This window comes from Cyprinodon variegatus, unplaced genomic scaffold (assembly GCF_000732505.1).
Source record: "Cyprinodon variegatus isolate N-32 unplaced genomic scaffold, C_variegatus-1.0 Scaffold595, whole genome shotgun sequence".
Classification (NCBI taxonomy): domain Eukaryota; kingdom Metazoa; phylum Chordata; class Actinopteri; order Cyprinodontiformes; family Cyprinodontidae; genus Cyprinodon; species Cyprinodon variegatus.
In genome coordinates, this window is record NW_015151048.1 from 435,336 (window position 1) to 449,285 (window position 13,950).

At 45.0% G+C, this 13,950-nt stretch overlaps 2 protein-coding genes across 3 annotated transcripts in view; one reads left to right on the plus strand and one right to left on the minus strand.

Annotated features, from left to right (window-relative positions):
• The window catches only part of fbxo34 (F-box protein 34), a 9,455-nt gene extending 3,899 nt beyond the window's left edge, over nt 1-5,556 (plus strand). The window contains exons 2-3 of one of the 2 annotated variants that reach the window (XM_015392523.1): nt 253-729; nt 2,796-5,556. In XM_015392523.1, the coding sequence (XP_015248009.1) occupies nt 2,803-4,638 (1,836 nt within the window). In that variant the 5' untranslated portion in view covers nt 253-729; nt 2,796-2,802 and the 3' untranslated portion in view covers nt 4,639-5,556. The remainder of the gene's footprint in view (nt 1-252; nt 730-2,795) is intronic. The other variant, XM_015392522.1, reaches the window with a different exon arrangement.
• Nucleotides 5,557-9,445: 3,889 nt separating this feature from the next.
• The window catches only part of jmjd7 (jumonji domain containing 7), an 8,022-nt gene continuing 3,517 nt past the window's right edge, over nt 9,446-13,950 (minus strand). Inside the window, exons 5-9 of the mRNA XM_015392533.1 lie at nt 13,144-13,188; nt 12,654-12,749; nt 11,510-11,586; nt 11,269-11,428; nt 9,446-10,059 (exon numbers count right to left, since the gene is read on the minus strand). Coding sequence (XP_015248019.1) covers nt 9,953-10,059; nt 11,269-11,428; nt 11,510-11,586; nt 12,654-12,749; nt 13,144-13,188 — 485 coding nt within the window. The 3' untranslated portion in view covers nt 9,446-9,952. The remainder of the gene's footprint in view (nt 10,060-11,268; nt 11,429-11,509; nt 11,587-12,653; nt 12,750-13,143; nt 13,189-13,950) is intronic.

The window sequence follows — 13,950 nt, forward strand, 5'->3', positions numbered from 1 at the left end:
GTATCTGCATCCTCTAAAGGCCCTCAGAGGTGAGAGGACAGCAGCCATAACCCTCCTGATCTGATCTCTGGAAAATTCCATATGGAAACAAAAAGGACGTAAACAAGGATTGCGAAAGCGTCAAACCTGATTGGCCATTGTTTCTTCCTGTTATCTAACACAGGAATGCTTTATCATGTTCTGATCATTACAAAGCGGATCATTACGACCACAGACCCTGAACACATCTGATAGGTGTGAAACTTTCTGCAGAACGTTTCTGATGGGATCCAAACGGAGAAGCACAGCCGGAGGAACGGCTGAATGGGCCAACAGGCAGGTCGTCTCTCATGTGGCACGAAGCACGGTGTGGGCGTCAGGGAAACACCAGCTCTGCGCCTCAAAATGTGATAACCCACTGATGTCACACCTAAAATGGTTCCACTGGAGACGCGGTCCAAAAACGCTCTAAAGTTTGTTCCAGTTGAAGGCAAAGAGTGGAATGGCCAGTGATGTCAGAGGAGGGAAGCTAACATTATCTCTGCACGTCAGGATGAACGGCCTTTAATCATCAACCCTTTGATCTGCTTTGCTAAGGTTTGTTCTGCGTATTTGTTGTTGTTTTTCTGCAGGCTTTATGCAGAGGAAGCTTTTCCACTTCAGTCTGCTTTCCTAAAGTTCAAAGAGAAGCTTACTGGTAACCCTGGATCACAGCTCTGAGACCGCCGCCGCTCATTATGTGCTGTCAAGGTAATTATGCTGCATTAACAATCACTATATCAATAATTATTAGTATTCTTTGTAGCTTTATCATGATGGTGTTATTGTAGATGAGCCATTAGCTTTACTCAGTTTTCTACAAGGTTCCTGCAGATCCTTAAGAAGTCTTCAATATCAAATCACTGCTTTTAAATAGTAAAATAAGAAGTTGTGTTCTCTCACATGGCTCTTATTTGTCCCTGACTCCATTCAACTGAAAAATATGAACAAATAAAATAAATAAAAAAAATCTATGGCGCACAGACAAAACAATACTTCAAACACAAAATCACGTCTTGTACAAAGAAATGTAAAAATTTAGTGATGAATTCCAGCAGCAGACCCAGAATTCAGCCAGAGGAAAATAAGGAATAAAAAGAATTTATTAAACAAAAAGCAGAGCAATACCAAAAAGGACGGAAGAATCAAAAAGACCAAAGACTACAGGTGTCAGCAGAGGCTGATTGAAGCCAAAATAAAAGGAGCCTGGATGGAGGGAGGGGTGATAGAAACAGACACGCTGCTGAGGGAGGGGCAGCTGGGATCCACGCCAGAGACAGAATACCGGGAGGTGAACAGACGGCACAGGCAGCGCAGAGCTCCGTCTGTAAGTAGCGCTCCGTCTCCATCAGAGTATCGGTAGGAAATGCATCTTCTGATGGAGTCTTGGTGCGGGGATGCTGGCGTTTTCCTGCATCTTTCGTTTAGCTAGATCGGTCTGCAAAGCGGCGTGGCACACAGACGAGTGGAGCGGTGCTGAAGCGCTGCAGAATCAGCTGTGGATGGGCAAGAGGCTGCGCTGTAGATGGATCGCCTCCAGAAGAAGCGTAATTAGTGGAGCTCGACCTCTGGCCTCTAATTGGTGACTTTTAAGGACAATTATTAAATCTTGGACCTTTAAAAAAGGGAAAGGGAGTATTTTATCGTGCCACTATTACGGCGGCTTTTGTTGAAATAAAACATCTTGGACTTGATTGTTTTTTTTGTTGTTTTTTTTTGTTTGCTGCTGGGTTTTGAGTTGCTTGCTTGACCTCGTCAAAGACTGAGTGTGGGGACATTTTAGACGACCAACTTCAGCCCAGTGTGCTTGGATTGTTAAAAGAGGGAGAAGCAAAAACCAAAATAATCCAAACATGCAAAGTGCAACAAGTCAGACCTCTGCCCTGACTGTGCTGTCTGTCCACCTCCTGTCTGTCTGTGCCTGACATGCGGATCCCACCTGCGCCTCCCTCCATCCAGGCTCCTTTTATTTTGGCTTCCATCAGCCTCTGCTGACGCCTGTGCGCAGCAGTTAGGGAGTGTAGTTTGTGCACACCGCCCCCTTGGACAACTGACTTCATCCAAGCTTGGATTGTTAAAGGAGGAAAAGCAAAAACCAAAATAATCCAAACATGCAAAGCACAACTAAAAATCTTAAAAGAAAAACACAATCATGTTTTCCCCTGGGAATGTAGTGTTGGTGTGTGAAACACACCAACACTACATTCCCCACAATGCAACAGTAGCCAGCAAAGTCACAGCAGCGAGCAGAAGCCGCCGTGGGCTGTGGGCCGGTTCTAATGCTGATTAAATATCATCCAGGGGGGCCGCGGATAAACAATTCGTCTCTCAGGCCTTGATTTTGACATATTTGAGATAGAACCAATAAAAACCGTTAATCTATCCGGACCTTGGGGCAATGCGGCGCTAACGTTTTTTCTGAACAACATGGGGAAGCGTAAATTCAACGGTTAACGATTAATAAATTAGTTGATTATTTCAATAATTGATTAATCTAATTAATTGTTTTAGTTCTAGTCGGATCGACTTCTGCGTGTTTCCTGGCAATCCTGCTGTTGGACAGATGAAGCCTGTTTAGCATCTTAACCTGAAGCTAACCATGTCCAATAAAAAGCAAAGGGAAATATATTCTCTTTATTGCGCTTTGCCAGGAGCTGTCTGACATCATAAACTAAATCCTCTTCCCGCTCTGCTGAGAGAGGAACTATTCCCTGTGAGATTGGCCAGCAGGTTTCCTCCAGTCGGTGTGTAATCAAAGGATTGTGTGGTCCCTGCAGGTCAGCCATGCCTCTGAGGCCGTATCCGACGCTCCTGCGCTCCGATTTGGATGCAGCTGCAGTTCAGACGTCGCCTCAGAGGAGCCAGCAGGAGGTGCTGAGGAAGAAGATGTCCAGTGAGCGGAGCAGCCGTTCGCCGTTACGTTTGATCTCCACCAACACCCTCTGCTGTGGCGCCGCCGTGCAGGCCCCCCCCTCACCGACCAGCAGGTACCACCCTCCTCTGGGTCCGTGCCAGAACACGGCGGAGGATGGCGATACGACGCTGAACATGTGGACCGTCATCAAACCGGGACACGTGCGTGAGAAGATTGCCATCTTCGCTTCAGAGGGGAGGCTGACGGACGGGACCGAGGACGGCGCACGCGGCTCGGCGAGCTATTTGAGCCGCTGCAGTGCAGCAGGGATGACGTGTGTGAGCAGCGGCGCTCTGTCGGGGCAGTTCCGTGCCGTGAAGGCAAAGGGAAGCTGGGAGGAGAACAGCTCTGCCAAGAGGCGCCGCAGGTCCCTCCACAACCAGAAGCATCAGCTGGACCAGAGGAGCCGTATGGCGAGCGAACCGCTGTGTGACTTCAGAGCAAAGCCGAGGTGTTCAAAGTCAGCCGGCGGGCCGCGTGGGGAAGCGCCGCCGCCGCCGGCAGAGCAGGAGCAGAAGGTTTCGGTTGTGGACATGGTGGCCTTCCTGGAGCACAGAGCGAGCGAACTTCAGCCGAACCTCAAACCTCTGCTGAATATCCAGAGGAGCTGCACCACCATCACCCTGTCCAAAACCATCCGGCCAGAGATCAGGGAGGGGGAGGAGCCAGAGATCAGGGAGGGGGAGGAGCCAGAGATCGTCAGGGTCTCAGAAATGGTGGCCAAGCTGGAGTCGGAGTGTCTGAGGAGCTGCGAGACCAGTCTGTCCAGGAGCAACAGCCTAAAGAGGACAGTGGGCCGAGTCCTCCTCGCTGCAGGGCAGAAAAGCTTCAGCCCACCGCCAGAACCCCCCCCAGTAACCCCCCCAGTAACCAAGGGCTCTTCATCACCATCATCATCATCACCACCTGAGCCTCTGAGCAGCAGCGAGAACCCCGTTAGTTCATCACACACAGTCGGAGCGGCGCCCCCAGCTGCACCGCATTCAGGTGATCCTACTGGGGAGGTTTCAGGGGAGACCGCCCCCCCACCCCCTCAGTCTGAGGAGCAGGAGCCCCTGCCCGGCCTCCTGTTTCTCTCCCCTGAGGAGTCAAACCGCTGCGCTCCTCATTACAGGACAAGCTTCTACCTCCAGCCGACCCTTCCTCCTGCCCCTCCCGCCATCAGCCCCCTTCCCCAGTCGGAGAAGAACGGGGGCCACAACTCTCGCTCTGCCGCAGTGCCTCTTGGCAGGAGTCCCTCGGCGTCGCAGGACTTCCTGAAAGTGCGCCGGCGGCTGCAGCAGCTGCTGGCGCCTCAGTCGTACCTGCTGCTGCTTCCCCATCACCTGTTGGTGAACATGTTCCTGCTGCTGCCCACGCAGAGCCTCGCCGCACTCAAGTGCACCTGCAGCTACTTCAAGTTCATCATCGAGAACTACGGCGTGCGCCCCGCCGACTCGCTCTGGGTGTCCGACCCCCGCTACCGTGACGACCCCTGCAAACAGTGCAAGAAGCGTTACTGCCCGGGGGACGTGTCCCTGTGCCGCTGGCACCACAAGCCTTACTGCCAGGCTCTGCCCTACGGGCCAGGCTTCTGGATGTGTTGCCATGGTGCCCAGAGGGATGCACCTGGCTGCAACGTGGGTCTCCATGACAACCGCTGGGTGCCTGCATTTCACAGCATCAATGTGCCAATTTATAGGAGGAACTATAGCCATGAAAGCTGAATGATTGTTTGTGTGAAGCCTTAAGTCCTTCCTCAGTCATCAGCCTTCAGTCTCTAACATTTTGCTTTTCCAGATTAAAGCACGTTAAACCAAAATGGATCAGCTGTTGCTCTGAGACGCTGCAGCGGCCGGTCCAACGGCTTCTACCCGCCGCGTGCATTCAGGCCCATTCAGCTCGGTTCTGTTCATATTCGGCAGAACCGGGTCCTTTTCTTTTTTCTGGACGTTGAGGGATGTGTTAAAGTCACTTATGTAAAAGTTTTTTTTATTTTCATTAAGGAGTAAAACTCAGTTCACCTGTTCATTTTTTGTTTGGGAATAAAAATTTCTTCTTTTTTTTTTTTTTTTACACATTTTAAGCAGAAAAATCCCAGGATTTAGAAATCCAAGCAGCTGAGAACAGATTTGTAGAAGAAATCTCCACGTTTTGAGTTGCTGTATGAAATGTGGCGCCCCCTACCTCTCAGGTCGCCACCTTTCAGATTTCTTCTGGTTTTTTTTGTTGTTAATTGATCACTGATCAATAGATTGGACTTTTATCCAGAAGGCAGAAGATTCACAGCCAGGACTCTTCTGTGAACCAGATTTCTGAGAACTGTTGCAAAAATGGAGCTTAGATCAATTGGCGAGCTGGGCTGGAAACGGCGGCGCAGGAAGTCAGAACATTCAGCTTCTCAGCTGGTTTTAAATAACTGATGTGGGGAAGTGATCTGTTCATACCTTAGGAACAAATGGTGTAAGCAGATCAACAGGAGAGGATGGGAAAGCTTCCAAAGCAGAACGTGTTCCTGAACACACCATGCTGGGTTTTGTATAGGATTTGTTTGAGTGCTTCCATTAGCTGACGGATAATCATTTTATCTCTTAGTAGGACGGGGAGAAACGTGGCCTTGGGTCTTTGAGACGATGCAATATGGAGAAAACTTGACAGTAAAGATTATTTTAAAAAGCTCTAAAAAAAAAATAAAGCATAATAGAAGATGTGAACGTAACGTTTGTTTGCTGGGTCGTTTCTGCTGCCTCTGAAATTTTCTGCATTAATGTTTTGCTTTAATAAAATGCGTTCTGGTCTGTTTATGTTGAAAACATCTGGAGTCTTTATTTCCAGTCGGTTTATTTCATCTCTAAGTGACTGAAGACATGTTAGGACTACAAAGGACTTCATAAGAGGTGTTTTGTTATATGTTAGAATTAACAGAATAATTGCAGAAACTTTGTGAATATGTACATATTCTTGGTCCTTGAAGGTTAAAGTGTGGATTTGTCCCCTAGAAATGCAACATAGAGCACAACTGGTGAGGTTATTGCTCATCTAGGTAAAGCTACAGGTTAGCCTTACGGCCCACACCAAGGCAGTCTGGAGGTAAAGAAAAACAGCAGATCCAAGGTTCATAGAGCAGTAAAAGAACCAGGATGCTAAAATCACCCAATGGAGGCTTGGAATTTTAGAAAAATAGAACTAGCATAACTTTACTTTTTCCAGATTTAAAAGCACCTTAAATGTTTTTACCAAAGAGTAAAGACCTTGCAGACCTGTGCATGCTACAACTCAGCACTTTACTGGTCAATTGGATCCAGATGGGCAAGTTAAAAGTTTGACACGTAACAGATTGCATCCAGGGACTGACTTGGATATTTACTCCTCCTGGATGATTATGTGACGACAGACAATTGCTTTCGTTGTATTGTTGTAACTGTCGTACCAAGCATGCATGCAGCGTCAGTAAAAAGGACAGAAGTAGAATACAGCAGAGTGCGGGGAAGTGGTGCCTACGTTCTCCAGCAGTCTAAGTCTATAGAAGCATAACTTTAGAAAAAGCTCCAGATAACTTGAGCCACTCTAGATATAAGCTTTATAAAATAAACCTGCATATTAAAAACAAGTGCTCCCATAAAATGTTGCTTGATTAGGGCTTTATATGCAAAGGGATTTTAAAATTCTTCTGGTCAAAAAAACAAAGGAAAGCTAATATTTCAGTTTAATGTCAGATAAATATGATCGTAGTGATTTCATCAGCGTCATAGCTTTAGTGTTTTGGATCTGCTGAAGCTTTTCACTGCATTTAGAGGAATTCCTGATGGTAAAGACGTCCACCTACAAGTAACAATGCATGTCGTTTTTCTGCTTCATTCATGACAGGATATATTTAGCTTTGGCAATATTCTAGGAAAATCCTAGAAACCTGTTTATTGTCCAGTTTAATTTGCGGTACGCATCCCTGAACCAGTGATAGATTAATCAGAGCTAAAACGGTGATCAGAGGTAAATCTTCCTTTAGTAATTTTGTTGGGATGAAGCTACCGAACAAGTTGAAGGTAAAGATTAAGCTCAACTGGATGGAAACGGGCCAAACACTGCTTAGGTTCTATATCACCATTTCTGAGTTCATCCTTCACATTTTCCATGGTTTTGTTTTTATTAGAACCAATTTCATATATAGAATATCGCATAAACTCACCACTGCTGAGTACTGATGGACAGGAATGCTCAACAGATACGACTCAGGGTGAATTTGGCAATTGAACTAAATAGAACATTAATTCTTTACTAAGCCTTCAGCTGATCCAAAATGCTGCAGCCAGAGTTCTGATGAAAATTAGAAACAGAGATCATATCTCTCCTGGCTTCTCTTCAGCTTCCTGTTAAATCCAGAATAGAACTTAATATCCTCATTCACACATATAAGGCCTTAAATTTCTTCCTGTTTAAAGGGAGCTTTTTCTCTCCACTTTCACTACAAGCATGCTTGGTGTGAGGGATTGCTTTTCAGTCAATGATTGATGGTCGATTCAGTCAGCAGGTTTTCGTTCAATAGAAAACTTTTCATCAGTTTGACTGTAAGCTGGTTGAATTGTCGCTATTTGCCTCCTTTTTGAGGGGATTATATTGGGTGTTGATTAGAACGAGGAAGTAACATCAAAAGGAGAGAAATTTGCTGCTCCGTTATAGGAGGTAATTTAAAATCAAAGATTCTTTGAAAGTTGTTAATGCTCTATTTTTATTGAATGTAATATTGGTTGAGAACTCAAATAAATCTAAAATGTCTAAATTATTAGAGAAGATGGAGCTATGAGAACATACTGTTATTTCTCCACAATTTTCTTCATATGTTCCCACACGGTCTAAGGTATGAGCATGAATGCAGGTAGGTGTATGGATGTTTTGAGAAAAGACAATTAAGTAAAAGAAAAAAAAAACAAAACTGCTTCACTTAGTTTCATATTTTCCTTTTTTTTTTTCTTTGATGAATTAGGAAGGAGATTTTTTGATGTCCTGATAAGAACCTTACTTACACTCATCGTCCACTTTATTAGGTACACTTTATTAGGTACCCCATGCTAGTAACGGGTTGGACCCCCTTTTGCCTTCAGAACTGCCTCAATTCTTGGTGGCATAGATTCAACAAGGTGCTGGAAGCATTCCTCAGGGAGTTTGGTCCATATGGACATGATGGCATCACACAGTTGCCGCAGATTTGTCGGCTGCACATCCATGATGCGAATCTCCCGTTCCACCACATCCCAAAGATGCTCTATTGGATTGAGATCTGGTGACTGTGGAGGCCATTTGAGTACAGTGAACTCATTGTCATGTTCAAGAAACCAGTCTGAGATGATTCCAGCTTTATGACATGGCGCATTATCCTGCTGAAAGTAGCCATCAGAAGTTGGGTACATTGTGGTCATAAAGGGATGGACATGGTCAGCAACAATACTCAGGTAGGCTGTGGCGTTGCAACCATGCTCAATTGGTACCAAGGGGCCCAAAGAGTGCCAAGAAAATATTCCCCACACCATGACACCACCACCACCAGCCTGAACCGTTGATACAAGGCAGGATGGATCCATGCTTTCATGTTGTAGACGCCAAATTCTGACCCTACCATCCGAATGTCGCAGCAGAAATCGAGACTCATCAGACCAGGCAACGTTTTTCCAATCTTCTATTGTCCAATTTCCATGAGCTTGTGCAAATTGTAGCCTCAGTTTCCTGTTCTTAGCTGAAAGGAGTAGCACCCGGTGTGGTCTTCTGCTGCTGTAGCCCATCTGCCTCAAAGTTCCACGTACTGTGCCTTCAGAGATTCTCTTCTGCCCACCTTGGTTGTAACGGGTGGTTATTTGAGTCACTGTTGCCCTTCTATCAGCTCCAACCAGTCTGGCCATTCTCCTCTGACCTCTGGCATCAACAAGGCATTTCCGCCCACAGAACTGCCGCTCACTGGATGTTTTTTCTTTTTCGGACCATTCTCTGTAAACCCTAGAGATGGTTGTGCGTGAAAATCCCAGTAGATCAGCAGTTTCTTAAATACTCAGACCAGCCCTTCTGGCACCAACAATCATGCCACGTTCAAAGTCACTCAAATCACCTTTCTTCCCCATACTGATGCTCGCTTTGAACTGCAGGAGATTGTCTTGACCATGTCTACATGCCTAAATGCACTGAGTTGCCGCCATGTGATTGGCTGCTTAGAAATTAAGTGTTAACGAGCAGTTGGACAGGTGTACCTAATAAAGTGGCCGGTGAGTGTATTTCCCCATCTATATGGTCGACTCTAGCTGAAATTATAAGATACTAAGGGTATTTTAATTTTCATAAAAACTACTAAATACATAAAAATGTAGCCTGTCAAAGAATACTGCAATACAGATGAATTAAATGAACTTTATTGATCTCACACTGGAAGAATTCCCTCTGTGCATTTAACCCCTGCTCTTGGGGAGCAGTGGGCTGCCACTGTGTGGCGCCCGGGGAGCAGGGTGGGATTAAGGCTCTTGCTCAGAGTGCAGGCTGTGGGGATTTGGTACTTGCAACCTTCTGTGAGCAGAATGGCACTGCTCTGACCCACTAGGCCAACACTCCCCCGTAACTATGGAAATAAATAAAATCAATCAAGGATTACTTTCCACTATAGTTTAAATCTTTTTGGAAGAACTTGTGAATGCTGATTTCCCAGCTCAGTCCTTGGATTTAAACGTAAATATATTCATCAGAAAACATTTGAGGTTAGCCTGCGGTTTAACACGGATCAGGAAACGGCCTCTAAGGAAGAAGAAAGCAGGTTGAAGACGTGACAAAGCTCAGGTTTTACAGCCAAGAGGACACATTTCATTAAAAAAACAACAGATGATTTTATTAGACACTAAAGTGAATAAGCTGACAGTCTTAGAAAGCAGAGCAGAGACTGAGCTGAGTTTTTTTCATCAGATAAAACTGAACCAGTACAGGTTCACAAGCAATCTCCCAGCTCCTGTTTAAAGTGCATCTTGTGGGCTTTCAGGAGCTGGTTGCTTCTCGTCGTTTCGTTGGACATCATTAGGCTGCTGCCATGTCATGAGGACCCATCGTGTTTTCAGAGAGCGACTCCAGAAGCTGGAAGTAGTTGTACTTGATGTCGTATTCCATATCATACCAAAAATTTACTGCAGAAGAAATCAGAGGGAGAAAAAAGGACAAATTAAACAGAATTAAAGAATTGGGTTCATTATTTCTAATCCAGGAGAGTTATTGTCAGAAAATATTTTTCTGCTGTCTGCATCTGCTCTGAGTGTGAATGTGGTGGAAGAAATAGAATAAATAAATGTGGATAAATCCAGAAAGGCGAGATGTATCCCTACCAACCGTCTTCAATATGAAAGCTTCCTGTTCTTCCGTACGTCTGGCCGCTGGACATCATGCTCCATACATTGCAATACCCAAACTGGGCGTCTGTCAAATCCAAAACATCTCCATCCCATCATGTTTCTGGAGTCTCTGAAAAAGGATTTTCTCCAAACTCTAAATCCCAGAACATTTCAAACCAAACAGACCCTGAAACAGAGACCAGTTCATCCTGCAGACCTAATCTGAGGGTCTGCAGGTCACTGCAGGGAGGAATGATCTGATCTTTATGTTGGAGAAACCAAACAACCTCTCCACAGACGCATGGACCAACACAGAAGAGCGCCCTCCTCTAGACAAGACTCTGCACTACACCTACACCTGATGGACAAATGATGTATATTTTTTTGTTCATATTTTGGACAGAGAGGATAGGTGGTTTGAGAGGCACATGAAGGAAGCGGTGGACTCACATTTCAGCTTTCAAAAACCTCCAATGCAGCAAATGAGTTGATCCCTTCCCGCTATCAATGCACCCCCTTTACAGGCAACCAGAGCACCTCGCCTGTTCAGCCAGGCCAACAGTTCCCTTTAATGACCCCCCCCCCCCCTTTCAGAGACATAGACAGGTTTGGGTATTGCAGACTAACAAAGAAAAAAACTGACTCATTCCCAAGGGGTGGACCCGTTCATGCAGTTCAGTTTGCATGTTCTCTAACCAAAACAAGGCTTTGTGTTGATCCACTCTATGAAGCTTTAAATCTAAATCTATTTTTGACATTTTGAATTGAAAAAGCTTCCTGGATAGAAAGAAACATGTCTTCAAACTTTGGAACAAAATCCAGTGGATTGTTTTGAACTTTTTAGGAATGACTTTGACCTGGATGACTGAGAATCTTCCCCAGCATATGAGCCATACATTGCTGCGCTGAACCCCTGCAGGCGGAACGGCCGATCCTTTTCACAGCACCGTTACTGTCGCCACCTTTGCTGAATGACGCCATGTTGTCTTAAAGGAGAAATGTCCGTACCTGCGATGCAGCCCTGGGACTGCTGGACATGGTGGAACCACAGAGACGGCAGGTACAGCATCTCTCCAGCTTTCACTGAGCACACGAGCGGCCGGGCCAGCCGGTACTGCGGGTAGCGCTCCAGGTCCGGGTCCAGAGGGTCCAGAGGGATCCAGGGAACCTGAAGGGCCGAAGGGGAGAGATGTCAGGCGGACCTTCAGGGCTTCCAGGAGAGATCAGAAGACGAGCTCCTAAAACCAACCTTGTTGGAGTCGCTGTTATCGATGACCTGAAATTCACCGCCTTCCTGCTCCTGGTAAACGGCGGACTGATACAGACCTGACAGAGATGGTTACCGTGGTTACTGAAAAAGACCAGCACTGTGTTAAATTAGGCGGTTACATGTTTATGGTCTAACTGAGGTGGTTGGATCAGCTCAGCTGCAACTAATCCTCCGAGGTCTTGAGAAGGTTTCACTTTCTGATAATCTGCTGATTTATGACGTTTTAACAATACATACTTTACCAATAATTTAACTGCATTAATAGCAGAGGTTTAGCCTTTATAGTATTCAACAAGAAATGTCTACTTTTAAGGCTAGGCTTAAAACTTTCCTTTTTGATAAAGCTTCTAGTTAGAGTGGCTCAGGTTATCCTGATCTATCTCTATAGTTCTGCTGCTATAGGCTTAGACTGCTGGAGGACATAGGGACCCCTTTTTCATCATTCTGCTTCATTCTATCTCTATTCTCCCACTCTGCAGAATCTGTTAGTTCAATCTCTAACGTTCTGCTCTCTCTGCTTTTTCTCATAGTAGCTTCATCTGGTCTGTTCCTGTTTGGCTGTGACTCCATCCTGGAGAGAAATATCAGCTGTGCTGCTGCCATCAACACCTTTGTTTCTAGATGCTGGAGCTTGGCCTGTTTTCCAGTGTAGTCCTGTTTCTCTGACTGTGACTAACTGGATGTGCTCTCTTCATCCTCTGACATGGGAGCTGGCTCGGAGCTCGTCTGCCTGGCTGTGTGTTTCCTGGACGGGGCCGCCTGTGGAGCTGGTTGACAGTTGCCTTTTGTATCTATGCTTCTTTTTCTATGTCTGCTTCTGTCTCCTTGAACCCCAGTGGGCCTCAGCAGATGGCCGCTCACACTGAGCCTGGTTCTGCTGGAGGTTTCTTCCTGTTCAAAGGGAGTTTTTCCTCTCCACTGTCGCTACAAGCATGCCTAGTGTGAGGGATTGCCTTTGATTCCGTTTTCCTTAGATAGAAAACCTTGAATTAATCTGACTAGATTATCTGGCGAACTGTAAAGTGCTTTGAGATGATATGTGGTGTGACTTGGCGCTATAGAAATAAGCTGAATAGAAATGGCCACTGTAGATGCTGTAGTTGTGAGGAGAGTCTGTGTTTACCGTAAGGGATGAAGGGTCGGTCAGTGGGAGGCAGCAAGATGAAACGTTTTTCTCCAGAAACCACACAGTAAAGGTTCTCATACGGATCTTTATGCACTAAAAGAACAAAAAGAAAACCTGAGCGCCATAAAAGCTGCTGCTGCGACGGATTAACAGTTATTGACCATTTCATTTTATCCTTCTTTGTCTCTTTATTCAAACAATAAACTTTTATGAGAAACTTGAATCAGAGATGGATCCCTCAGAAAATCATTTTAAAGATTTATTAAATAGTTTTCTTTCAAATATATGGCTAAAGAAAATTCTCTAAATGGGCAGAATAAGTCAGCTGAAATAGTTTAATTCAGTTAATATAGTAGTTGTATTTTTTTGTTACATTTCAACCTGTAATTTTATGTTTTAATAATAACAAAGGCAGACTTTGTGACCTAAATAAATGAGTCCTGAGTTATTTTAAATGGCTTTTGTTCTACTATCCTTCAACCTCTACTACTGGTCATGGCTGAGGGAAAGAAAAAGTTTAAACATTCTGGAGTCTAAAAAAAGAAAACAGGAAAGGAGTCGAGGAAAAACGAGTCGATCTTGGAAAGTTTGTTCGTCAGCTGAAGGAAGAAGCCAGATTCTATTTTCTCCACTTCATTATTAGACTGGTAAGTTAACAATATGCTCCTAGTATACAGTCATAGATCTCTGTTATTATTTTTAATGTTTAGTAGAAGCAAATCACAGGCAGTTACGGGTCTAGCGCCTCTAGTGGCCAATAGTTACATCCTGTGCCACAGACAGACAGACAGACAGACAGACATGTTTACAAGTTATAGTCCCACAGTTACTACTTGGTTAAAATAACTTGGTTGAGCATGAATTAGGGCAGAACCATGGAGAGCTCCATCTGCTGTGACCGGGCAACATTTCAGAGCAATGCTCAATAATTCAAGGAAGTTAGCTGCTAATGCTAATGCTAGCAGACTACATCAATATTAACACCCATTATGTTAGTAGAAAAAGATATTAACATTTCTAAACTTGTCTTTGATAATTTAAAGAAATCTATAAAGGCTAAATATGAGTCAACTGAGACACAACCTAACTTCCTCCATGGCTCTGAATCAGGGTCATTAGACGCAACCTAACTTCCTCCATGGCTCTGAATCAGGGTCATTAGACGCAACCTAACTTCCTCCATGGCTCTGAATCAGGGTCATTAGACGCAACCTAACTTCCTCCATGGCTCTGAATCAGGGTCATTAGACGCAACCTAACTTCCTCCATGGCTCTGAATCAGGGTCATTAGACG